Below are 27,056 nucleotides of genomic sequence, written 5' to 3' on the forward strand. Positions count from 1 at the left end.
ACACAGTGATAGATGTTAAGGACTAACGTTCATAATAAATACATTTGTATTGATTTTAAGATCTTTTCATACAATCATAAGTATTGGGATCATTTGTATAAATGTGGACCGGAGGGAGAGGGTGACGAGCATACATTTCACTTTCCTTTTTTATTTCAATTACAACTTTGGTCATGAAGAATATGTTTCTCTGTTGTCCACGTTCATAAAGCATAAAACAACAGCATCAGAGCACGGTGCAGAGTCTCTAGATGAGTCCCTCGTTCTTATTAAACATCCATATTGTAGTCCGTTGTATAGAAAACTGTAGTTTCCATAGTTTCACCACAGCAGCAGACGCACACAATGACGTCTGCTGGCGCATCATAAACACGTCAGATAGTGAAAGTGCATTCGGATTCTCTAAAGTACCGCAGTTTCTTATCCTAAGTCCTTTTGAATTCTCCTATCCACTATCCCTTAACCCCGTGACGTTTCACTCAGAGGTCAAGGAATAGGAGATAGGGTTAGAACTTAGGACCTGATTTTTAAACTATCCGAACGCAACCCTGGTCTCCCCCCTCTTCCCTCTCCCTCTCTGGGTCCTTAGGGGGGGTCAAAGGGCGTCTGGGAGGAATGCCAGAGGGGGAGGGTTAGCACACTGACACACTCTGTCACTCTTGTTGGCCTCTTATGATGATGCTGCTGTCTTTTAAAATAGGATTATTTCTCTGCTCCTAGTTAATTTCTCGCAGATTCTTCCATCAGTCATTGCATGTCAGTCAATAGAGCTTCGAAAAATGTGTCCAATTCAACTAAATGTTTTTTTGTGAGTGAAGGCCAGAGCTACATTATAGATTGTTTGATTGTGTAATTACAAGGTGAGAGAAAAAATAAATCCACGTCCTCCTATGAAACGTATTTTATTTCCTTTTCCATTTTATACTTATACTTACATGCCTTAGAACATTTGCATGTTGAACTACATGCTGGATATCTTCCCAGCCTCAAGGAAATACAATAAAATAAATGGATTCATAATTTTAAAAAATGGATACAAATGTATAAATTAATGATGTTGTGTGCAAACATTTCAAATATAAAATGAAGAATAAGTTTACTTTTGAAATGATTTCTCACAAAAACCTTTCTAAATTATAGTAAACTATTAAAAAAGGTTTGGTCAATATACGTTTTTCTGCCTAAAATAGTTGAAATTGAACGTAAACTATATCAAACACCACATGCATGGCAGTTAACCCATTTGTGCCCGCTATTTACATTGACTTTGGTTAGTTAATACAAATATTGATGGTTTGTTTAAATAACTACTGACATTTGAATAAATATTGCAAAAAAGGGCTCCAAAAAAGGCATATATAACCTGGCCGGCTTAACCAGTGTGTATTTCTTCAAGCACCACAAGATTCAGAGTTTATAAAGTACAATTCTGGGCCATTGATTGTGTCATTTCTCCAAACACATACAGTAAAAAGGCCTGTTTTGAAGCCTTCAAATGGTGCAGGAAAAAGACTGTACATTGTATTATACTTAAAGACAGGGCTATTCAGTTAAGAGAAGAGAAAAAGGAAAGCAAATTGTTATAATGGGTGATGTAACATTAATGACAGACATAATATGAGGTCCTTGGCACTCAGACTCTAGAGGGGTCAGTGTGTGATCATGGGGCATCACCCTTACAGCATCAGGACAATATCATATGGAGTCAGACATATGTTTTGAAATCACTTCCGTGGGTCTCGCCCCGCCCCTCGCTCCAATGACCATTTTACCATTTAGTAAGGTGAAAAGCAAAAAGCTAAAACACCTCTCAGACGCTCTTCCGTTTACGTGTTGTTGGAGATTTGAGGATGTTTAAAGCCAACCTCGTCTCCGCGTGTCGTTTGGTAAGCTGGGTAAATTCGTATAAAGGAAGGGATTAAGAAACACCAGAATGCAAGTGAAACAATAATCTTGTTTTAATGATACAAAGTAACAATACAAATACAAAGGAAGTACTTCCTGCTCTTTCTCCTGTCTTACTCTCTGGTCAGCCTGAAGAAAAAGAGAGTGAACCAAAGGAAAACACAGGCTTTCATACTAAAACACAGGAGGAGGTGTGTGCGTGCTTTCCCCCAGAGGTCATCTTATTGGGAGAGACCAACACATGGCCTGTCGCACCCAATCAGCGCGACACAGCAGAAGAAACCCGGAAACAAAAAGTCTCTTTCAGTTTGACGAAAACCAGACACCTTTTAGTGTCTGGTACGAACCTGCTCTCAACAACAAGTTTCCTTATCTTATTTCACATCTTGCAGCCAGCACACACACATCCCCCTTTATGGCCCTTTGTCCCTGTGGCCATCTCCCCCCCTCAGGTTAGCACACACAAGTTAAAAGTATGTTTTAAGATATAGTTGTTATAGTCGGCTAAATATACGTAATACATGTTAATTACCTTCATATCAATAATAACGAGGAACACATTACCTATGCTCTTAAGCAGTATTAGAGATGCTTTTCAAATAGTCAAACTTCACACAGGCCTAATATAGAGAACACTCATTTGTCCTACACCCCTTCCCGCCATTTGAGCTATTGTTCACATCTTTACTTCAAATAAAAGGTTTCACATTGTATATTTCCAGCTTCTTTTACACATACTGTTATTATTAATACAAAGTAATTAACCACACACATCTATTTAAAACAAATAGATTTCCCTGATCATTTGACATGCTGAAAATCTTAAGAAGAATGTCCCCTCCCCCAGCTCTCTCGTCCCTGTCATAAAAGCTTCTTCCATTTCATATAGAGTAATAAAAGATGTTTAAGCTAATTTCTCCACAATGTTTGTAGCCATTTAGTACCCGCACATGAAAGAATAAAAACAGAGGTATAGTTGAACAGTAATCATGCAGCACATATATTTACTGCAATGAAAACACACACATTTGCCCCAAGCATGTGTAACGCACCCTCTTCTTTTATGAGGGAAACATTCCAGAGTCTTGGAGCTATCCCCATATAAGGATGTCCCCTGCTCCCATCCTTCTCTAAACACAAAGACTTCACCTCAATATATTGGGGAGGTAAAATATACTTTGTCCCTTCAAATTTAACACACATGAATATATATATAAGGTGACATTAAAATAAATATACCAGATTGAACTTTCCTGTCATAACACGTTACTTTAATACTTCAAATAATTCAAATAATACTTCAGTGTTTAATAAAGAAAAACAATTGGACGGTAGATACACGGATTCTCTAGATGAGTCCGTCGTTCTTATTAAACATCCATGTTGTAGTCCGCTGTATAGAAAACTGTAGTTTCCATAGTTTCCCCACAGCAGCCGACGCACATTTATGACGTCCGCTGGTGCTTCATAAACACGTCGGATAGTGAAAGTGCATTCGGATTCTCTAAAGTCTCTTCTCCTAAATCCTTTTGAATTCTCTTATCCACTATCCCTTAGGGTTAGAACTTAGGAGCTGATTTTTAAACTATCCGAACGCAACCCTGGTCTCCCCCCTCTTCCCTCCCCCTCTCTGGGTCCTTAGGGGGGGTCGAAGGGCGTCTGGGAGGAATGCCAGAGGGGGAGGAGCGGTGAGTTTTTTTTTCCTCTCGTCTCCAGGCGACCAATCCTGGCCCGTGTGACGTATCAGCACTTTACCCACAAGCCCTAGCAGTTCCTCAGCAGAACCTGAAGTGGGTCTGCCGGTTCACTTTAAGTCCTGGGGGGTCACTTGAGGTCCTGAGCAGTGGCGCCTCCAGAAATCTTTCATAGGGGTGGCCAAATGGGGCCACTGAAAATCTTGGGGTGGCCCACCAAAACCAATAATTTAATTGTTGTAAAAGTATAGACTATGAAAACAAGAGAATCACCTACTGATATACTTTGGTTTCTTATTTTACATCTTCTGATACTATTCATCTGAAGTGAATATAATACGGATAGTTAACATTTGACTTCAAACAACATTTAAAAGAACCTTGTTTTGTGTTATGTATACATGTGTTAGTGATTTATTGTTTAGTTTTTTATATATGCTAGTTGTTCTTTCCTTTTAAAAAGACAAATACAGCTTAATTAAAACAAGTTCCTTTATTATAAGGCACAAAATGTTCAGCATTCTCAACACATACAAAAGCAACACAACTAGTTCTTCAGTTATATTATGTCTCTAGATCAGGGGTGTCCAAACTACGGCCCGGGGGCCAAATGCGGCCCGCGGACCATTTTGAATCGGCCCTCAGCAGATTCAAAAATGTATAATGTACCATGGCCCACAAATCAAACTTCTGCTTGTTTTGTCTTATATTGTGCTTCTTAAGGAATGAGCTGTTAACAAAATAAATGAAGCACTCTGGAGAGCTGTGATTTAGGCAGTTTTTTTTAGCAGCATTTTCAAGTATCAAGAATAATAAACATACATTGGATTGATTTTTCCAACTTACAACTGAACTTATGAGGCCAGATCTAGAGCCCTTCGTATATTTTTCTGTATGTGGCCCTCAGGGAAAAAAGTTTGGACACCCCTGCTCTAGATTATAAATAGTTTTAGACTGAACAAAGCTGTTTGTGTCACACTGGGATCAAAGATGATTGACAGAACTTTATTAAATCAAGTTTTAAAACATGACTATTTTATTTCAACAGGACCCAAAAACACAAGGGGTATCAAATGGTACGTACATACTGTGATTGAACACAAAAACACCATCTATTATTGACCTTTATAGCAAATTCGATACAAAACACCACCTTTTAGTATTAGACAGAAAATAGGTGACGAGACATATTTCTATTTTTTTTAGATTAGTCCACTGTGGTGAGAGTAATGCATATAGCTTCTATTCCATTTGTTTTGAAAATGTATATTTATACTTTATAAACAAACTGGTTACCCTTTTTTTAAATTAGCATACAGAACATTATGAAAACAAACTTGGCTAATGGTCGGCTCATAACCTCAGAACACAGAAGAGGAAAAACTGCATAGATTCTCGTTTCATTTTGAAGGAGCTGCCGACCTAACGTGTGTAGAAGACTTAAATGATTACAAAGGTCACAATCACATTAATAAAACTGTGCTTTAGTTTTGAACCAGTCTTTACAGAAGCAGCGTCTTCGATAGTGGTCGTGGGAAGAACTTCAGGTGTGGCTGCTTGGGCTGCTCTGCTCTTGACTGGGAGATGTCTGTGAAGAAATAAGAAGCAAAATCAGTTATTCTGATATTAAAATAATGATTATAAAACGAGTAGCTAACCCTTCTCCATAGTAATTAATTACAGATATTATCTGTTATGACAATTCTATTCAAACTCAACTACCAATAACCATGAATCAGAATGCTTTAACTGGTTATGTCATGACTTGATAATGTAGAAACACTGTAGCAACACAATGATCCAGATTACTTTACTCTCTCAGTGTTTGGGCAGTAATACATTACACACAGTACTATAATATCACCTTTGGAAAGAGAAAAGAGCAATGAGTAATATAGTACTTTTTTAGAATGATGAGCCCAACATTACTTTGTAGCCTAGCTTCCATTTCATTATCAGGGTCACGGTCATCACATCACTTGGAGATCCAGGAACCACTGCTTTTGATTTGTTCTGTCTTCTGTCTCCCTTCTTCGACTGATGCTGCTGCCCAGAGGCGCGGGAAGGTATTTTGAGTGGGGGTGCTGAGGTGCTGGACTCCAGTGAACACTATTATGGGCACTATAGAGCACGCACAAAAAAACTCCCACACGCAAACACACAGTAAACCCGCCGCGACTGTTACAATGAAGGCTCGATAATCAGCTCACGGCATATAGGCAGGGGTAAAGTGCTATTTTTTACGAGTGGGGAGCGGACCTCACCTCCTCTAGGGGGGTCCGGGGGGATGCTCCCCCGGGAAGATTTTTTTAAAATATTGAAGTTAAAAGCATCAATCTGGTGCACTTTGAGAGCAACATTAAGAGATCTATGGATACATCTCTCAACACCCATATGAAACACAACTGTAAGCAGATGTTCTTTTTCTTTATGGATATTTTACAAATCACTCCCCTTTCAAACTGTATTCTTGTTTTACTGCCATATAGTATTTCATAATTGTTTTTCCTTTATTCTCTTATTGTTTGTATAACTATAATGATCATATGAAGGTGTGCCGCGGAAATAATATTTTGAATAATTTTTGACCAAACCGTTTGAGACCCACTGAGATAACTTAGACTAAAGTTAACTATCTAAACCCTCAGAGAGTCCTTTAGCTCACCTGAGCCTCTCAGTCTGAGAGGAGAGCTCTCCTCCAGCTCGTTGTGGAACAAACAGCTCCGTTAGTGCAGCTGGCCCTAGCTAACCAGATGCTAACAATAGGCTAGTTGCACAAGATGGCGTCTATCAACTTCCGGCGGCTGGGTGTGAGCCCGACTACTTCCGGTCTTCGGTGTGGAGTTGTTTGGGGAGTTAGCGATATACGTACGATAGATAGAGAGAGAGAGAGATATATATATAGAGAGAGAGATAGATAGATAGATAGATAGATAGATAGATAGATAGATAGATAGATAGATAGATAGATAGATAGATAGATAGATAGCAAGATACATAGCATACAGTTAGCATATAGTTAGCGATAGATAGCATAGATGATGAGCGGTGAAGAAAAGCGATTGGCCTTCCAGCGGGTAAGAAAGTGGGTACTACATTGCTGTGTGCCCCTTTGTACAAATAAGTCCCGTTATAATCGGGAGGTAAGTTTCCATTCATTTCCTATTGATGCTGAGGTAAAGGCTCAGTGGCTGACCAAGGTCCGTAGGGACAATTTCAGCCCCACAACAAATACCCGTGTGTGTAGTTGGCATTTTCGACAAGGAGACTTATTGGTCACAGCTGGAGGACTGAACAGAGTAAAGAAAGGAGCTACACCTGTTCTCTTTGCTCGGAATAACTATGAGCTACCTACACCAAGACGTTTGGCCGAGGGCAGAGAGTCCCACCCCGGACTTGACAGCTGAGTACGAGGTGGAAACACTTGCTCCACCGGATCATGAGTACTCTGTAATTCCAGCGACGGCAGTGATGGCAAATCAGGTGGCCGACGAGAACGAAGCCTTGAAAATCCAGGTTAGGGAGCTCCAACACCAGCTGGAAGTGTTACAACTGAGATCTCGTTTCGGGATACAACGCCTGGCAGGGTCGGACGAGGACATTCGTTTCAGTGTGTTTATAAGGTTTGTTTATAAGGCTATCAGGATGTTGTTATGGCCACTAGTTTGAAAAACACCTTTCATTTGGGGAAGCTAATTTAAGAAACAAAACTATGTCTAACATGAACACTATTACATTCTTAGATTAGCCACATACAAGCATTTCCTCGCCTTTTGGAAATTGGTGGAGCCTGGAGTCAACACCAAGATGGTGCGGATCACCAACGCCAAGGCATCCTCTGCCAGCAGCTCGGATTCCTCTCAACCATCAACAACGGTAAGCAGCATACAAGCATGGATGTATATCAAAAACTATGCACGCTGCGCACTATACCACCGTTTAACAAGTGCATCACATCACTCACAAAACACACACCACACACACACACACACACACACACACACACACACACACACAAACACACACACACACACACACACACACACACACACACACACACACACACTGAAGTATTATTTGAATTATTTGAAGGATTAAAGTAACGTGTTATGGCAGGAAAGTTCAATCTGGTATATTCATTTTAATGTCACCTTATATAGAATGTGTGTTAAACTTGTGATTTCTGCATGGAGTGACTTCTGCCTAGCAGATACCAAGAAGAGGCCCCTAGGGTCTCTCTGTTAATTATCAATAGTCCTTGCAATTAACAGGGGAAGTCCCAGATACATTTTCAGATAATGTAGTTAAAGTCTTGTAGAATTAATGTTTATCTCCTACACATCCTGCAGGCCTGGAGACTTGGGTCACCCAGCAGTAACCAAGATAAACGTCCTTTTGAGCTTATCAATAAAATGTATTCATTCCTAGTAAGCTGACTTTGGGGTGAAGGGAAGTTCAGGGAAGCCATTAACCCACAAGAACAATTAAACTTCTGTTAATCAACCAAAACTCATGACTGTCAGGGGACAGGACATTCAGACCTATAACAAGGGTCACTTCCTAGAGAATATGTGTGTGTATTTCTTACTGTGATCAGATGTCCTGTATAATCATTTATCAACTATTCCTGTATTGGTGTTTTATTTGATTCCTCTGTTTTTATTCTTTCATATGTGGGTACTGGAGGGCTACAAACATTGTGGAGAAATTACCTTAAACATGTTTTATTACTCTATGGGAAATGGAAGCAGCATGTCAATGATCAGGGAAATCTACTTGTTTTAAATAGATGTGTGTGGTTGATTACTTTGTATTAATAATAACAGTATGTGTAAAGGAAGCTGGAAATATGCAATGTGAAACCTTTTATTTGAAATAAAGATTCTGCAGGGAATATTCTTAAAGAACAATAGCTCAAGTGTCTGGAAGAGCTGCAGGCTAAATGAGTGTGCGGTACTTTTTACTGCTTGAGATCCGAGCTGATGTTTTGCTCTTGTTATTATTGTTTGAGGTTAAGGTAACTCACACGTGTTATTTGTATAATCCAACTATAAAAAAATATATCTTAAACCTATCTTTATAAAATGCCAAAAGTATGTGAAACTTGCAAGGAGGGGTTTGTTATCTCGAATGTAAGGGTCGCCTCTGGCTCGCGCTGATTGGCTGTCTTTTCTAAGTGGAGGACCCCTCGGGTGGGGGGGGGGGGGGCAGCCGCATAGCTCCTCCTGGGGTTTTTGGATATAAGCCTGTGTTTTCTTTAGACCAGTCTCTTCTTTTCTTCAAACTGACCAGATCCGTGAGATTGGAGGAAGAGCAGGAAGTACTTCCTTTGTATTTGTATTGTTACTTTTTATCATTAAAACAAGATTATTGTTTAACTTGCATTCTGGTGTTTCTTAATCCCTTCCTTTTTACGAATTTACCCAGCTTACCAAACGACACGCGGAGACGAGGTTGGTTTTAAACATCCTCCTAATCTCCAACACTATCTATCTATCTATTTATCTATCTATCTCTCTCTCTCTCTCTCTCTCTATCTATCGTATGTATTTCGCTAACTCCCCAAACAACTCCACACCGAAGACCGGAAGTAGTCGGGCTCACACCCAGCCGCCGGAAGTTGATAGACGCCATCTTGTGCAACTAGCCTATACGGTCCCTGCTGCTGGCACCGGTCTCTCTCTCTCTCTCTCTCTCTCTCTCTCTCTCTCTCTCTCTCTCTCTCTCTCTCTCTCTCTCTCTCTCTCTCTCTCTCTCTCTCTCTCTAGGGCCACTAAGGGGCCCCCAAGCTGAACGTTTTTTTTATTTTTTTTATTCATCCGAAAAACAATTTTTTAAAATTCATACACACAAAGATGAACACAATTAGTAGAAGCAGGAGGGCTGAAGTATAGCTTGTGGAAAGTAGCCCTCCCGTGCATCGTCCTAATACAGTGGCATTATTGCATCAAAAACGTATAGAAATGAAAGAGTACAAAGAAATAAAGAAAACAGGAGAAAAAATTAAATAAAAGTTAGGGCAGGAAAACAATAAATGCATATATATATATATATTTACGAAAACTAGATATAGGGTCATTTTCTGCACATGTCAATAGCAGTTTCAACTATCTTTTTTTGGAAATTAAAATACTATATACATATACATGTACTTGGCAAATGAATAATAATAATATTAATAATAGATGCATAATTGCATATAAACATTGTGAACACTTATTTTCAAGTGACTTTTTTTACATTCATATGTTCACGCTGTGGTTTGGAACTGCTTTTGAATGTTATCAGGCATTTTGTTATGGAAAATGTTGTGCATAATCAGTACTGTTTTAAGCTGTACTATCTCAACACATTTTAATAGATTGAGTTTTTTTTAAATATGGGAATTGTGTGTTCCTATTTACCAACACCACAGACTATTCGTAATACTTTTTTTTGGGATGTTATTATTTTTTGTAGATTTGTTGAGTACGTGTTTCCCCATATTTCGGAGCAGTAGTAAAGGTAAGGGAGAAATTGACTGTTATAAAGAGTATCTTTTCTTCAAGAATGTTCTTAGTATGATACAAAATACCTATTGTTTTTGACAGTTTAGTCTGTACATAATTTATATGGTGCTTCCAATTGAGTTTTTTATCAACAAGCAGTCCTAAAAATGTACATGAACCAACTTTTTCTATCTCGGTATTGCAAATCCATATAATGCAGTCATTTCTACTCTCAGACTTTGTATTGAATAACATGTCATTTGTTTTGGCCACATTAAGGGATAATTTATTAACTGCAAACCAGTTACATAGTATTTCTAATTCTGCATTCACAATTTTAACAAGATTATGATGGGAGCAGAGAATTCAAAGTTCAGGTTCAGCCTCAATATATTTGGGGAGAATTAAAATGAGCCATCTTTATTTGTAGACAGCCAAGCCCCCTCCTGTGTTCGCAGTGGGGTTTCTATATGTACAAAAGTGGTGGGGCACAAAAAACGTAGATGTCTATATATAAGCTTCTGCAGTGAGGTTCAGGCTGGTGAGGCTCTGACTCTTCAGGTTTACAAATATTATATTTTGACCCAAATCAAAATTTAATATTATTTTCAAAAGCTTTTTTTGTCTGATGCTTCGATTAATTTTAAACGGACAGTTCAACAAAAGGATAAACAAAAAATGTAATTTTATCATTTAAATATTGAATTGTTCTCTCTTAGTAAGATCCTATTTTCAATAAAATTGCGGTCTTACCTTGACTTGAAGATGAAGTCCATTGGCTATCCTTCTGGACAAAAATCTCTATGACTTTTTTGTAAAAGTCCTCCTTATCTTCTTGTAGTTTCAAAAGTCTATCATAAATCTAATCGATTGATTTATGATTAGAAAATTATAAAAGCAGGGTAGACATGTGGATATTATCTGGCTGAACAAAACGTGCATTTATTTAACATGTTTCCCACAGATCTTATTTTGAGCTATTTTCTAAAATCCCATGGAGAAATCTCATTGCTTTTTTGTGGAGGGAAGCCATGCGCAGCTTACTTCCTGGTTTTAGAACGCGTCTCTCGTCTCCTCTTCACACACCACACTTTTCGCGGCACACGTACTTACAGCCAATCAGCTCTGAATGATGTGAGATGACGTATGGTGGGGATGGCAGCTCACTGCCCCTATGGTCATTATTTTTTCCCACACACATTAAATAGGACAATACTCTGAGCATGCGCAGTGTAGTTTTTAGAGTCACCGTTCACTAAGACAGTGAGAGCGGAGGGCATGATCGGGTTTTGTCCCACATGGCTCTAAACGGCTCAATAGGCACACACTGTAGACACTAATTAGAAGAACACAGACTAAAACAGCAATGTACAGACGAATCAGATGATTAACCATGATCTTAAAATATATTTGATATATTTTGTTATTTATTTTTTGCATTATTTTGTAATCATTATTTGTAATACTTTCTACTGACACTAAATGGGGTTGTGCCCCACCTGCCCCTAATGACCAGTTGCCACTGTGTGTTCGGTGAAGCATTATATGCTTACAAATCCAATGTAGGATATAAACACGACTAAACTGCAATGATAGCAAAGCTGTGGTTTGGGTTTTTGGGGTAATAAAGTCCAAATCTGACAGCCCAATGATCACTCATTGGCTGACAGCCAATGAGTGACGTCTGAGGAAGATGACACATGTAAATTAAACATTGTTGAGAAAATGCTGCATCTCTTGCATTTATTGACATAGAGGAGCCTTATTGTTTACCTTTTTAATATCATTTTTGTAATTTTCAATTGCTTGGTTTTCGTGAAATTAGCCTGTTTTCTTATTAAAGTGTAACATATTGATGCATCTCTACAGATCATCTTAAAGGCTTCAGAATCCCCCCCATTGTTGTTAAAAAACGGTCAAAACTAGGCCCCCCAAAAAGCTAGAAACGGCCCTGGCACACACACACACACACACACACGCACACGTATGTAATGTATTGCGCACTTTGGAGGTGCAGTGCAGGCATATTGTCATTCAATAGAATGCTTAGTTCTTTTGGAAAAAAGGTTTTTCTTTTAGCCTACCTCGTTGACGTAAATAATACTCATTACATTGACAAATGCATTATTTGTGATTAAAATAATGGTTGTTGGTAATGTATTAGCGACCCCCACAGATGTATGATGTCACTGCATCCTTGGGAGCTCAGGCCCCTCCTTGTGGGAGCTCAGCTCCCATTGGCTCACACTTAACTCGAGCCCTGCATGTGGCGCCTCGTCGCTACGGTTCTCTCTTGTGTTCCTGAGAAAGTGTGTGTGAGCTCCAGCTCTACTGATCCATCAACTGTGTGTCTGGATAAACCTCTGAATGGACTCTGTGCTCTTTTTTCTGGAGCGTTTACCTCGGACTATAGGAGCTAGCTTAGCATGCTAGCTGGAAAGACGTTAGCAACACTATTCAGATTGAGAGTTTGACGGAGAGAGAAACGGTGTGTTTAACGGAGTCTGCAGGAAAAGGTGATCTAGGAAACATGAGTAAAGTCCAAATGCTGCTGTCGTTGAAGAAGCAGCGAATCACTGCTGCTTCTGAAGAGATATTTGCTCTGTTTGAACAAAAAATAGCAGAGCTCGAGGAGGAGCTGTTTCTTTCCAAAGAGGAGAACAAGAGACTCCAGAAACTACTGGACGCTGTTTTACAGCCTCAGCTTCGGATACACAGAGCAGGTCTGTTCCCTTTACTCTTCCTTAACACTTTAAACTCTTCAGTAACACTTTATTATGACATTAATAACACTTTCATGGGTGCCCACACTTTTTTGGCTGGCGAGCTACTTTTGAAATGACCAGCTCACCGAGGTCTACCAACCAAAAATAAAATCCCAAATTGCAAGGGTTGCTGAATTACACGTTTTATTTATACATGGGATAACTACAGGGCCATGGGCGCGGGAAGGGGGGTGCTGAGGGCGCTGCAGCACCCCCTAGCGGCAGGCAGCGGGTGCGGAGCTCCCCTGTCTGAATTATTATTTGACGGTTATTGCTGCTCCCGCTGTGCATAATCTGTGTAATATGTAGCCAATAAATTCCACATTGTTGGTAAAATAATATTTTGGCCTGCCCCAAATGTTTTTTCTGTAGCCCCGGACAATTCTACCTCAATAATATAATACATTAACCGTGCTTTACGTGAACCTCATCAAGACACTAGAAAGGACGGCAGGACTGTAATTTCCCGTGTTCAGTGAATGCAACAGAGGCAAGACACCAGACCAATCAGAGAGTTGCATGGAAATAAAAGTGTGCTTGTGTCATTCAAGCTCGCGGCTCTGTGTGTGTGCGGAAGTAGTGCATTTAGTGTGTGTGAGAGAGGGGGAGAGAGAGGGACCGGTGCCAGCAACTGCGGTCAAGTGAGCCTACGCTCCGTTTCTCTTGGTCAAGTGAGCCGTCCCAAAATTGAAAATGCGTCCGTATTGCGAGTTTTACGGTAAAAATGAAGTCGGCGAGTCTTTACTGGCGTGTAACATCTTCCGGTTTTCAGAATAAGACGAGTTTTTTTTTTTACGGTATATATATTGTAATGATCCCAGGAAATTTCGGAGACAGATGTATTCCTCAGTTAGGCGTCTTCCCGCCATTGTTTATTAAAGACAACACACATCAACAGGGACACATGTGTCTCTCTCTTATGGACGTCCATGAACTAGCAAGCAGCAGACTGCGGTTACATAACTTCCGGTCTTAGACCGGAAGTCCGCTGCAATAAATTAAAATAGAACTGTCAGTATGATCAAATCCTAATTTTGAGACATTAGTTTACATGATCTTTGAACATTGAGCTAAAAAACAAATATTTCTTTCTCATATTATAAATCAGATTGTCTTGTAATCTAGGCGAAACACTGCTCAAATAGGACATTTTGGATAGCTTTTATTATGAAATTAAACATCAGATTGTTATGAAATTTCATGAGTAGCTCACTGAGGTGGTCTACTATCACACTGAATAGAAGAAGTTCTGTGGAAGCAAAGATTTTATGAAAAATTGCAATTTGAAATCAGGATGAACACTGTTCAAATTCCACTTTTTACATAGCTTTTATTCTGAAATTCCAAATCAGATTGTTATGAAATTTTATGAGCAGCTATCTGAGGTGGTGTACTATCACACTGAATTGAAGAACTTCTGTGGAAGCAAAGATTTTTAGGAAATATTGAAATTTGAAATCAGGAGCAACACTGTTCAAATTCCACATTTTGGATTGGTTTTATTCTGAAATTCCACATCAGATTGTTATGAAATTTTATGAGCAGCTATCTGAGGTGGTCTACTATCACACAGAATAGCAGAAGTACTGTTGAAGCAGACATTTTAGGAAAAATTACAATTTCCAATCAGGAGGAACACTGTTCAAATTCCATATTTTGTGTACACATACAGTAAGTGAGCTTCAGTGTGTCGGTGAAAGTGAGAGTCAAGTGTTGTTTGCAGCTGTTTTTCAATTTAAATGCAAAGGACACATTCCCAATGGCCTGCCCTTGCTTTTTTAAGTGTGTCTTCGTCGGTCGCCAGACATTCTTCATGATACCATCGCTCACATGTATCACACTGTATCTGTAAAATAAAATAAGCAAAGTCAATGATTTATCAGTCATACATTGCTTCTTGGATGTGTCTTGAACATATATGATTACATAAAAGTACCGTAATTTGATTGAAATAAAGAGCGTGGGGCGGGGGGGAGATGAAGATCGTGGTTCAATTAGGTTTTAACACCTTCAATATATTTTAATTTAGTTTATACCAGTCTATATTAGAATTGAAGAACAACAACAACGAAAAATCCTGCAGTCATTGATTTAAAAGGAAAACTCACCCAAAGGGTATTCGGAGGTCCAGATCCAGGGGGCTTTGGGGCAGCGCACATCGCACAGTCATTGTCCATATCAAACACTGAGATGAAATACATTTATGTTATTATTTACTTATGTACACATAACACAGTTCAGTTACAACAGACTTGCAATCAAAACACATTTAGCTTGTCAACAAGATGATTGATAATCATCCACTCAGGCGTATTGAAAGCCTGACAGTCTAAATCAATGTAACTGTCACTATTCAAAATTCTTTACTGTCGCAAATTATAAAAATATTATTACTTCATGCCTTAACAGATTATAAATTATATGCAAATTATAAAAATATTAATACTTCATGCATTAACAGATTATAAATGATATGGATCATGTTTCATCTCCAGTTGACTTTTAAGTTTGATAAGAAGTATTAATGATTCTGAGAAATGTGTGGGGTACATGAATTTGCATTGAAATAGCATTAATGAAAAACTAAATGTGTTAACTAGGCCATAAAGGGCCTAAGGTGTGGCTGGCTCTGTTACAAATAGAACATTCAAAGGAGGACTGGGGGATGCAAAAGATCCTTTACAGCCTAAGAAATAAGATATCAGAATAGCTTATTAAATAGATGAGCAACAAAGACTATCTATCTATCTATTATATATTACATTATTATAAATTTCATAACAATCTGATGTGGAATTTCAGAATAAAACCAATCCAAAATGTGGAATTTGAACAGTGTTGCTCCTGATTTCAAATTTCAATATTTCCTAAAAATCTTTGCTTCCACAGAAGTTCTTCGATTCAGTGTGATAGTAGACCACCTCAGATAGCTGCTCATAAAATTTCATGTCAATCTGATGTGGAATTTCAGAATAAAACCAATCCAAAAAGTGGAATTTGAACAGTGTTGCTCCTGATTTCAAATTTCAATATTTCCTCAAATCTTTGCTTCCACAGAAGTTCTTTGATTCAGTGTGATAGTAGACCACCTCAGATAGCTGCTCATGAAATTTCATAACAATCTGATGTGGAATTTCAGAATAAAAGCTATGTAAAATGTGGAATTTGAACAGTGTTCCTCCTGATTTCAAATTTCAATATTTCCACAAATCTTTGCTTCCACAGAAGTTCTTCGATTCAGTGTGATAGTAGACCACCTCAGTGAGCTACTCATGAAATTTCATGTTAATCTGATGTTTAATTTCATAATAAAAGCTATCCAAAATGTCCTATTTGAGCAGTGTTTCTCCTAGATTACAAGACAATCTGATTTATAATTTGAGAATGAAGAAATATTTGTTTTTTAGCTCAATGTTTCAAAGATCATGTAAACTAATGATTCAAAATTAGGATTTGATCATACTGACAGCTCTATTTTAATTTATTGCAGCCTGACTGCAGTCTGGAGGGTGACTTCCGGTCTAAGACCGGAAGTTATGTAACCGCAGTCTGCTGCTTGCTAGTTCATGGACGTCCATAAGAGAGAGACACATGTGTCCCTGTTGATGTGTGTGTTCTTTAATAAACAAGGACGGGAAGACGCCTAACTGAGGAATACATCCCTGTCTCCGAAATTTTCTGGGATCGTTACAATATCTCGTTTTATTCTGAAAACAGGATGTTGCTACACACCAGCAAAGACTAGCTGAGGACGTTTACCGTAAAACTCGTAATACGGGCGAACTTTCAATTTTGGGACGGCTCACTTGACCAACAGAAACGTAGCGTAGGCTCACTTGACCGCAGTGTGCCAGCAGCAGGGATCGTGTTGTTAGCATCTGGTTAGCTAGCTGCACTAACGGACATACGGAGCTGTTTGTTCCACAACAAGCTGGAGGAGAGCTCTCCTCTCAGACTGAGAGGAGAGTTTAGATAGTTAACTTTAGTCTAAATGATCTCAGTGGGTCTCAAACGGTTTGGTCAAAAATTATTCAAAAGATTATTTCCGCGGCACACCCTCACATGATCATTATATCCAGTGCTTGAATTGGAATAAAAAAGGTGCCAGTACTCTAAATCAGCAACAAGTATTTGGCACAAAGTCATAGTATATCCTATAAGGCTGGTGGGTTTGTCTCTTTACTGTATATTTTAGAAAGGCTCAGTGTACTTAAACAAAATGACTCAGGGTGCATCTGAGATTAGAGGGGGTGCAGTGGTAAAGTGCTATTTTTATAAGTGGGGAGTGGACCTGACACCCTCTAGTCTAGGGGGGTCCGGGGGCATGCTCCCCCGGGAACATTTTTTTTTTAAATATTGAAGTTAGATGCATCAATCTGGTGCACTTTGAGAGCAAAATGAAGAGATATATGGATACCTCTCAACATCCATAATGAAACAACTGTAAACAGATGTACTTTTTCTTTATGGATATAAAAGAAAGTAAAGCTTGACTCCTACTGGCTGGTTAAATGACTCCTCGTCCCTGAGGCCACTACCAGTTTTTTGTGCCATTTTGCTGGATTTATTTGTCAATAGCGTCGCTGCACAAAGTGATAGCCCTCTAGTTTAAATCTACTACCCAAAAAGAAACATATGGAGATGGGTTACTATTTAAAAAAAATTGCAAATCTATTTGGGAACAATGGGGCCGGGCCTCAAATCCTATAGGGGGGTCCGGGGGCATGCTTCCCCGGTGAGATTTTTTTTTAAATGTTGGACTTAAATGCATCAATCTGGTGCATTTTGAGGGGGAAATAAAGAGACTACACCCATATGAAACAAAAATGTATACATTTAAATAATCATAAAATCATAAGTACATGGCCATAACCAATAACATACAATATCCAATATGAAAAAACATTGAAACTTGTTTATTTATTTGTTTTTGGTTCATTTATAGTTGTGAGTGTGTCTGTGCTCCTGAATCAGCCTCTCCTGTCTCCCTCCTCTCCCCCCTGCTCCTCTTTGAGGCAACAGCAAAGACTAGTTTTAGCTCTCAACAAGTTTATCTTACCTTTTTTCACCTAGTTAACATTTTGTTTGTATTATTCATGCATATTTTACGAATCACTACCCCCTCAAATGGAAATATGTGTTTACATAAATGGTGACCGAACCGTTTGAGACCCACTGAGATAACTTAAACTAAGTTAACTATCTAAAGACTCAGAGAGTAATTTACCTCACCAGAGCTGTAGTTATCAGCCTCTCAGTCTGACAGCAAAGGACTTTCCCTCCACCTTGTTGTTGAAACCGCTCCTTATATCCGTTAGCGCAGCTAGCTAGCACCAGATGCTAACAACAATACACGTAACCGGTGCGCGCGCTTTCTCGCTCGCTCGCGCCACACATACACCAACACACACCCTCCCGAGCTTGAATGACACACAGAGACCAATGGAGGGCATGAGTATGATCTGTATGAAAGTGGCAATGTCGGCAGGCCACGTCATGTAGACAGCCAGTCACCCTCTGTGAGGCAGAGTCAGACCCACATTTGCGCTGCGTTGCGTTTACAATATATACGTATATTGCCGGCGGCTGAGTACCGGCATTTTACTGAGTACCGGCACCTTGCCGGTACTCAGTAAGAAGTGCCGGTACCACATGGGTAAAAATCAGAAGTGCCGGTACTGCGTACCGGTGAGTACCGGCCCAATTCAAGCACTGATTATAGTTATAAAAAAAATAAGAGAATAAAGGAAAAACAGTTATGAAATACTATATGGCAGTAAAACAAGAATACAGTTTGAAAGGGGAGTGATTTGTAAAATATCCATAAAGAAAAAGAACATCTGCTTACAGTTGTGTTTCATCTGGGTGTTGAGAGATGTATCCATAGATCTCTTAATGTTGCTCTCAAAGTGCACCAGATTGATGCTTTTAACTTCAATTTTTAAAAAAAATCTTCCCGGGGGAGCATCCCCCCGGACCCCCCTAGAGGAGGTGAGGTCTGCTCCCCACTCGTAAAAAATAGCACTTTACCCCTGCCTATATGCCGTGAGCTGATTATCGAGCCTTCATTGTAACAGTCGCGGGTTTACTGTGTGTTTGCGTGTGGGAGTTTTTTTGTGCGTGCTCTATAGTGCCCGTAATAGTGTTCACTGGAGTCCGGCACCTCAGCACCCCCACTCAAAATACCTTCCCGCGCCTCTGCATCTGGGTGTTGAGAGATGTATCCATAGATCTCTTAAGGTTGCTCTCAAAGTGCAGCAGATTGATGCTTTTAACTTCAATATTTAAAAAAAATCTTCCCGGGGGAGCTTCCCCCCGGACCCCCCTGGAGGAGGTGAGGTCCGCTCCCCACTCGTAAAAAAATAGCACTTTACCCCTGCCTATATGCCGTGAGCTGATTATCGAGCCTTCATTGTAACAGTCGCGGGTTTACTGTGTGTTTGCGTGTGGGAAGTTTTTTTGTGCATGCTCTATGGTGCCCGTAATACTGTTCACTGGAGTCCAGCACCTCAGCACCCCCACTCAAAATACCTTCCCGCGCCTCTGTACAGGGCTGCAACAAACGACTCATTTGATAATCGATTAATGAAACGATTAATCGACTATTTTGACTATTACTGTATGCCTTGCACAATTTCTCAAACGCTCTTATTTAGCCATCAACTTTTAGATTTAGCTTGAGGTTGTTTTAGGCATGTGGAAACTAACAATGAAGACAATAAAGATGAATACTTGATTCAAAAATACATACATTATTAAATTAACTTAACAAATTGTGAACAAAATTAACATTGCTTTTTATTTAAATAAAATAAATAATATTTCACATCAAAAGAAACAACGATGTTTTAGCAAATCGTATTAAGATTCTGATGACAGAATTGTAAACAGAATAGCTGAAACTTTAACAAAATAAAGAGTAACTCTGTTACCTCTAATCCAGTGGTTCTCAACCTGTGGTACGCGTACCACTGGTGGTACGCCAGCTCCCGCTAGTGGTACGTGGAGGAATCTGTAAAATGTAATTAAAATAGCTACTTGGGATATTCTAACCTGAAGTGTGTTTTTTTCCCGCTCACCGCTGCATGTGATCATGCAGAGCTGCGTGTCGACTCGTCAGCAGCAGCTGATCTGTCTCTCCCGCCAGATTAGACTTAGATTAGATTTAGACGATCAGATCCAGCTAGTTCTAGCTAATGATATGACTACCTGCTTATGAAAAAGACACCGTGACCTAAACAATAAGTGTCTCTATGTAACTGGGTGAGGCCACAAAGTATATGCATTTGTTTACATGCCCACCGGAACCCCGAGGCATTACCAACAGATCAACGCACAATCAACCCATACAGGACATCTCTTTCTCCACATTAAGTGTTACACATTAGAATTGACTATTCTTGTCTGTCACATATTCTTCTTGTCTGTCACATAAGTGGCACAACTGAAGCGGTATTGCGCTAAAGGGAAATTATTTTGATCGGACATTTTGACCGAAGAGATTTAGATTTGCTTGCTAACGGGAACTCTGACGTCGCCATTGTGTGTGCTTCGCGGATGCACTCGTCTGCTCGGTCAGCTTCTGGATGAGGAGGCATTCGTTCGACCAACTTACAGTAGATAACATTACAAACATTTTTAACAGGGGCCATAATAGTGTAAATAATGTTTGTTTTGGCAGTTATAACTGCATGTAATGTTTTCTACTTTTTTACATCTGGGAAGGCATTTGCCTTCATCAGATGGAAAGTGTCTTGACCAACAACTTAAGTATTTATTATAGCTATGCAGGGCATGCAAGCGAGCAAACACAAACAAGTGAAATGAAGAATAACATTTTGTGGTGGTTCATCTTATAATTCAGTCTAGAAAATGCACCAGACAGCATCTACAGTAAGACCTGCAAAAATCTAAATGTTCTAGGGAGAGGCCCCCCAAACCCTCCGCGCGCATTTTTCAGGGCAATCTCTATTGGGCTCAGGGCCATCTGTAAACTTATCTGTAAAACTTAGCTTAGATGGCCCAAAGGGTCGCGACCCTTCAGTTCGCAATTCAAAGTGTCCAAACATTTTACACAAAGTAAACTTTTGCCATAAACTGTTCATCTAACATGCGCTCCAAGAGGTTTATAGCTTGTTTGTGCTTACACGTGCGAAGCAAAGACACAATCTCCTGGCTGAGTTCACAGAAACGATCCAGGACCTTTCCTTTGCTGAGCCATCGGACATCGTTATGGACGAGTAAGTCCGTGTGTTCAGCAAACGTGTCAGCAAGCAGCTGACAGAACAGGCGGTGTTGTAGGCTGGAGGTTGAGCGAATGAAATTCACAATGTTCCTGACAATGTCCATGGTGTTTTTCAAATCACTGAGCTTTGCACACAACACAGGTTGATGAATTATACAGTGTAAATACTGCATGTGTGGGGCTATGGCAGATAGACGTGCCACCAGCCCCTGCACTCTGCCGATCATAGCTGGAGCGCCATCAGTGACCAACAGGCAAACTTTTTTAAATCCAGTTGACTTTTGTTAAAAAACTAGAATATATTTTGAAAGATAACCTCACCTGTAGTGTGTCCCTCCAACGGAATAAGCCCCAGAAGTTCTTCCCTAAAGCGAACTCCATCGAAATACCTCACATAGATGCACAGCTGGGCAATGTCACTACATTCAGTTGATTCGTCCACAGCGATTGATATAAACTCTGCTTTTGGAAGGTTTTCCAAAAGCTTCCCCGACACATCCTTTGCAAGTAGTTCCACTCTGCGAAGTGTTGTTGTGTCTGAGAGAGGTACTTGTTTAATGGCTGAAGTGACGCTGTCTTTTACTTTTTGGTCAATAACCACTTCATCAATGACAGCAAGCATAAACTCTTTAACGGTCTCTGCGTCGGTAAAGGGCCTCTTCTGTCTGGCTAGTGTCCAGGCTACTCGCAGGGATGCTATCGTAGCTCTCTCTTGTTCCCTGCAAAATCGACTAAAAGCCACTTGACTCCGTTCAAATGATTCCAGCAGTCCCTGTACTTTCCTTCTCAGTTCCTCTGAACCCACGGGAAAACTGGCAGAAAACGAGCCGTGATTTGAGTTGTAGTGTCGCTTTACGTTGTATTTTTTCATGGCTTGATGGAAAACGGGTCACGGGGAAACTGCAATACCTCAATTGGAATGCTGAAGCCTTGGAATCTGTCAGTAAAGTTATCAGTCAATGTTGTAATGAAGTCTGTCATGACTGGCATTATGTTTGCTCCAGGTGATCGGCTGAAAGGGTTTTTAGCACCGAAAAAATATCACCGAATGTCAGAGAACAGGGTTACGTTGATCATACTCCGCACATTTGTCCGTGTGTTTTGATTTCAAGTGGTGGAGTAATCCCGAAGGGGTGAAAGTATTTGAAGTTACACCCCCTCGAGAAATGTCAGCTGAACACGTTTTACAAATCGCAATCCGCGCCTCTCTCTGATATTTTTAAATATCTCCAAGCGGCAGACATGTTGGCTGTGAGCCAGCCGCGAGCATGGTCGCGCGCCGTGCTTGTCGCCGCGTCTTGATTACGTCATCACAACAACACGTTAGGTTACCAAACTTATAGGTGCATTTGTTGTTGTTGAAGGCCTGGCTGTTACAGTCTTTATTTACACTATTTTGTTGTAGGCCTACTGGCCTAGATGTTTATGTAGTTTTAAAGCACCTTGGCTTTGTTCTGAATGCACTTTGTTGTAGTTATCCTACAGAGAAAAGAAAATGCACTTGACTTGGAATTAATGTACTGTATGCATTCAAAAGTACTGAATAAATGTTTTATGGACCCATAATAGTGATTATTATTTAAGTTAAGTTTTGCCATAATCATGTCTTTTTCCATAATCAGGTAGCTGAACAACATTGGTAAAAAATGTATACATTTTATATATATATATATATATATTTCTATTAATCATTTTCGGCATTCGGTTTTCGGCCAACTGTTTCCTATTTAGTGCACCCCTAATAATTAGACCATTTTTTGTGTTGTTGTGGGAATTCAGCACTCACAGAAGGAAAGAATAAAAACAGAGAGGAATCAATCAAACACAGATATAGTTGATTAATTATTATTTCGTTGTACAACAATCAATAATAATTAAAACTGTGGTCGCACTTGTGCGCGCAGTGATGAGAGGGCCCTCGCGGAGCGCGGTGCGGGCGGAGCGCGGGGCGGGCTTTGTGACGTGCAACACATGTGACAAACAACAAGTTTTAACAACATGTTTATTCATTAACTTTACATTAATGTATGGCAATATTCATTTTGTACAAAGATGGCACTGTTTGTCAGAGCACTTCATCCGTCTGGGTTTGTTGAAGAACAGCTCCAACGCCTGTGTGTATGGGAATGCCTCTGGTGCTGGTCCACTGACTGCTATCCGCATACATGCAGCCAGGTGCTCCCCTTTCAGTCGGTTTCTCATGTCAGTTTTCACCTGTAAAACAGACAGTTTGTTTTAAATGAACTATACAGAATGACATGCAACAGGGAATGACACTTACCCTGTTCATCGTAGAAAAATCCCTCTCGCAGTTTACACTGGAGACAGGGATGACCAACCCCGCTGAAGAGAGAAGGCTGAGGTTTGGGTATATTTCTGCCCATCCGTCCTTCTCACTGGCCAGGAGCTGCATGATCTCAGCTTGTGTCTTGTCCTTCAGAGATTAGCCAAGGCAGGGCAAATGAGTATACAGTATAATTGAAACATTTACAGATGTCAAAACAAGCAATTCTAACCGTCAAGTTCATATTAATTTAGGTATTTACCAACCTTAAATGTTCCTTCAAGAACATGCTGCTTGTAGGAGGTCCACTCTTGGATAACTGTGGCATCCTGCCCTGGGATGAATTTGTTGGCAAGGGTCTGCAACATTGAAATGTTGGTTACATCATTGGAGGTAACTGCCTTTGGACCCAGGACACTGAAGGCCCCCAGCACTTCAATATGCTGGAACCTGCTCTCGATGTTGCTCTCCAGGCTGCAGATGTAAGGTTTGAGGACCTGGAATGATATTATACATTTTTCAGTTCAAGGAAAATAAATATTGGAATGTAAAAGTGAGAAGGAATGTATTTACATCTCTGACACATCTGGCCCACATATCTTCCCGGGGGCGCTCCAGAATTCCGTGTCCCCTCCTGATCCTCTCCTCCTCTCCGGCAATGCTAAACGCCCCAAGTCCACCTGGGTTGTCCAAGTCTTGGTGTAGGCGAGCAAGGAACGTTCCGGGGAGTGGGGTCTCGCCTGCCTCCAGAATTCTCCTCAGAGTAACAAGTGTGACTGGCACCTAAATGTGGAAAAAGACAACAATATAATCGGATGGATAATGGAAATAACTGGGAGCATCAAATGCATTTCTTTGTAATCTACCTGCTCCTTTATGTGGAGAAAGTTCACATCAGCTCTCTGAAACACCTTGGACAGCATTGCAATGTGGGGCAGCACATCTGCCTGAAGGTAGAGGGCAGCCACAAAGCGGTATGTGGCACAGAAGGTGTATAGACCTTTGGCCACTGGGCACTTCCTTGTGCTCGCTTCTTCCGCCAGAGCAGCCAGCACAGCTGGAAGGTTCCTCTGGAGGTTTTGAACGGCTAGGTGCTGCGATAGCCACCTTGTATCTTTCACCTCCTAACAACAAGTAGAAACACTGGTAAGTAAAATATATGTAAATAATATGACACCACAATAGTATTATGAAAATAGGTGAAAACACACCTTGACTTTCAAGTCGTTCAGACCAAGAGTGGTAGCGGCAGCACTCAGTGTGGCTGACCTATTTGCACTATTTCGGAAGAATAGGTGCAGTTCCTGCAGGTGGTTCCTGAAGTTTGCCATATACCTGACAGCATTTGAGGCATCTTTGCATGCCAGTGCTAGTCTGTGAGCAGCACACGCTACAGAAACCAGCTTTGGAAAACTGTCTGAGCTGCTTTGCCACTCCATTCAGACGGCCTAAGTTTAAGAATTAAATGCAGTGTTGAGGGCGTCATTTTGTTTCCTTTAATAACAGCTGACAATACACATTTCACACAATCCATTAGATTTAACAATAAACTCCATACCCGTCATCACTGCTGCACCGTCTGTCCCGAGTCCATAGAGCCTGTCTACCGGGAGATCCTTCTTCTGTAGTACATTCTTGATGGCAGCAACAACGCCGTCAGCTTTCCCATCTTCCAGAGTTACCAGGTCAAGGAAGTGGTTGAAAACATAACTCTCTTTATCCAGGTGTCTAAAATAAAAATGTATAGGTTTTCACACATATTAATAAATATTAAGTTTAACTAGGCCTACATCTTTATTTAAATGCACATCATTCCTTTAAAAAAATACCCCACCTAACATGTAAATCCAGCTGGCGGTTTACAGATACATCTGTGGTTTCATCAACCTCTAGGCTGATTGCTTGAGATGACCTTATCTCTTCCAAAATAGGCGACTCTACTATCTCTGCAAGGATCTCCAGCATTTCATCCACTATTCTGTGTGATTGATAATTGTTTCTTTGATCCACCTGAGAAAAAGAGATCATTTAACATTTAGCTGGTTAAAGTTCTTAGTTTCACAAGCATCATTTTGTACTAGGTTTACCTTCAGCTTTTCAAAGTAATAACAACCCAAAAGCTGAGCTAAACTTAAGAGCTTAGGGTAGTGGGTGTGGTGAGCCATCTCATTCTTTACTAGCCAGTAAAGACATTTGAATCCACCTATGACGGCCTCATGCTCCATAATAACTGTGGGCTCAAAAGCTTGCATCACTGAGTAGCCTAGACCAAGGGCAAAGACATCATTCATTATATGAGCCAAACATGGTTGATAGGTTGCAGAAATGAGCTTTACATAAAAAAATGATATACCTGATGCAAGTGAGACCTGATGCTTTACACTATATTGATGAGGCTCTGAGGAGATGTGGCGCTCGATATAATCCTTGCGGAAAACAAGAATCCCAACTTCTATGAAAGCCCGTTTTAAGGGGCCTTTCTTTATTGGAGGCTTGTGTTGCCTGCACATTCGGCAAAACATTCCTTTTTAAAAAGAAAAACTTGTTAATTCTTACAAAAAATAAGTTTTATTATAAATATGAACTTGCAAATGCCATTCATACCATGCTGGGTGAGGTAGAGCCAATTCTTGAACTGTGGCATTTTGAGCCAATCAGGGTTCCATCCTGAGTGGCGATGCTTGGAATCTGAAAATAATGCATTGTTATTACTGCATTTAAATGGTAGAGTTCTCCTTGCTATTATACTATGTCTGTGTCTGTGTCTGTGATGCTTGGAACTGTGCTGCTTGTTCACCTGCACCTGCTTGTACCACACTGGGACCTGCACCTGCTTCTACACTGGGACCTGCTGCTGCTTCTACCACACTGGGACCTGCTGCCTCTCCCTCAGTACTCTGACTAGTTGTGCCAGCATCTTCACTGACCACCGGCTAGAATTGAAAACAAGCTTGAATCTAGTTTGGTCTCTGCATTGCAACTCACTGTTGACTGCAATTGTATAATTTCAGGTCAAATGAACCGAAATATATCATTATTGAGACTTATTCATTTATTATTGCCATTGCAAGCTAAATGCTAACATTGGCTAAGTTACCTGTGGTCTCCCCTCCTCTCCTCGTCTCTCCTCCTCATCCTCACGCCGTATTCTCTTAAAATATCTTTGAATACTCATATCTGAGGAGTAATGCAGGGGGAACAGTCTGACCTTAGCTAAAGTTCATCTGTGTCCTTCTAACTGGCATAGCCCGAAGAGAAAACAAATTATAATCTTTTTTATATTTAATTTAGCACACGTAACTTGCACGCAGCAAAGTTGGCCTGGTTACGTTAAATACACTCTTAGTTGCCACTAACTTCAAAAATTCGAATCTCCTACCAAAGTCAGAAAACAACAACACAATAAGGAGAAAATAGTTACTTTACCTTAGTGTCCGCGTCTTCTAAATTAACGTCGTCTTCTCCGTTTCTCGTTTCCCTCCACGCGATGGCAGCACGAACAGCAGGTGTCGAGCGAGGGATCATACACTAGTTAATCGATCGCAGAGCGAACAGGGGGGGATTATTGTCCCCTAGTTAATCAACCGCAGAGCGAACAGGCACAGGAGACGTAGAGCGAGGGCTCATTGTCCATTAGTTAAACACTCGCAGATGGCGTCGCTCGCGGACGGATAA

At 40.3% G+C, this 27,056-nt stretch overlaps 3 protein-coding genes across 4 annotated transcripts in view; 1 reads left to right on the forward strand and 2 right to left on the reverse strand.

The window, feature by feature from the left end:
• Positions 1–12,312: 12,312 nt before the first annotated feature.
• LOC307032685 (uncharacterized protein) overlaps positions 12,313–27,056 on the forward strand; it is a gene marked incomplete at its 3' end in the record, with an annotated part of 26,565 nt that continues 11,821 nt past the window's right edge. For both annotated transcript variants that reach the window (XR_013806357.1, XM_079670837.1), the window contains exon 1: positions 12,313–12,810. Coding sequence is in view for 1 of the 2 variants with exons in the window: in XM_079670837.1 (XP_079526963.1) it covers positions 12,618–12,810 (193 nt within the window). The remainder of the gene's footprint in view (positions 12,811–27,056) is intronic.
• Positions 23,134–24,835, reverse strand: LOC307033940 (zinc finger protein 862-like). Its single transcript, XM_079672575.1, has 6 exons — positions 24,593–24,835; positions 24,248–24,505; positions 23,955–24,164; positions 23,648–23,878; positions 23,379–23,531; positions 23,134–23,311 (listed from the first exon to the last, which is right to left on the reverse strand). The coding sequence occupies exons 1-6, from the start codon at positions 24,818–24,820 to the stop codon at positions 23,135–23,137; spliced, it is 1,257 nt and encodes a 418-aa protein (XP_079528701.1). The 5' UTR covers positions 24,821–24,835; the 3' UTR covers position 23,134.
• On the reverse strand, positions 24,822–26,738 carry LOC307033941 (zinc finger protein 862-like). The gene is made up of 6 exons (XM_079672576.1): positions 26,179–26,738; positions 25,986–26,069; positions 25,735–25,905; positions 25,469–25,644; positions 25,216–25,391; positions 24,822–25,109 (listed from the first exon to the last, which is right to left on the reverse strand). The coding sequence occupies exons 2-6, from the start codon at positions 26,023–26,025 to the stop codon at positions 24,878–24,880; spliced, it is 795 nt and encodes a 264-aa protein (XP_079528702.1). The 5' UTR covers positions 26,026–26,069; positions 26,179–26,738; the 3' UTR covers positions 24,822–24,877.

This window comes from Notothenia rossii, assembly GCF_949606895.1.
Source record: "Notothenia rossii genome assembly, chromosome: 3".
Classification (NCBI taxonomy): Eukaryota; Metazoa; Chordata; class Actinopteri; order Perciformes; family Nototheniidae; genus Notothenia; species Notothenia rossii.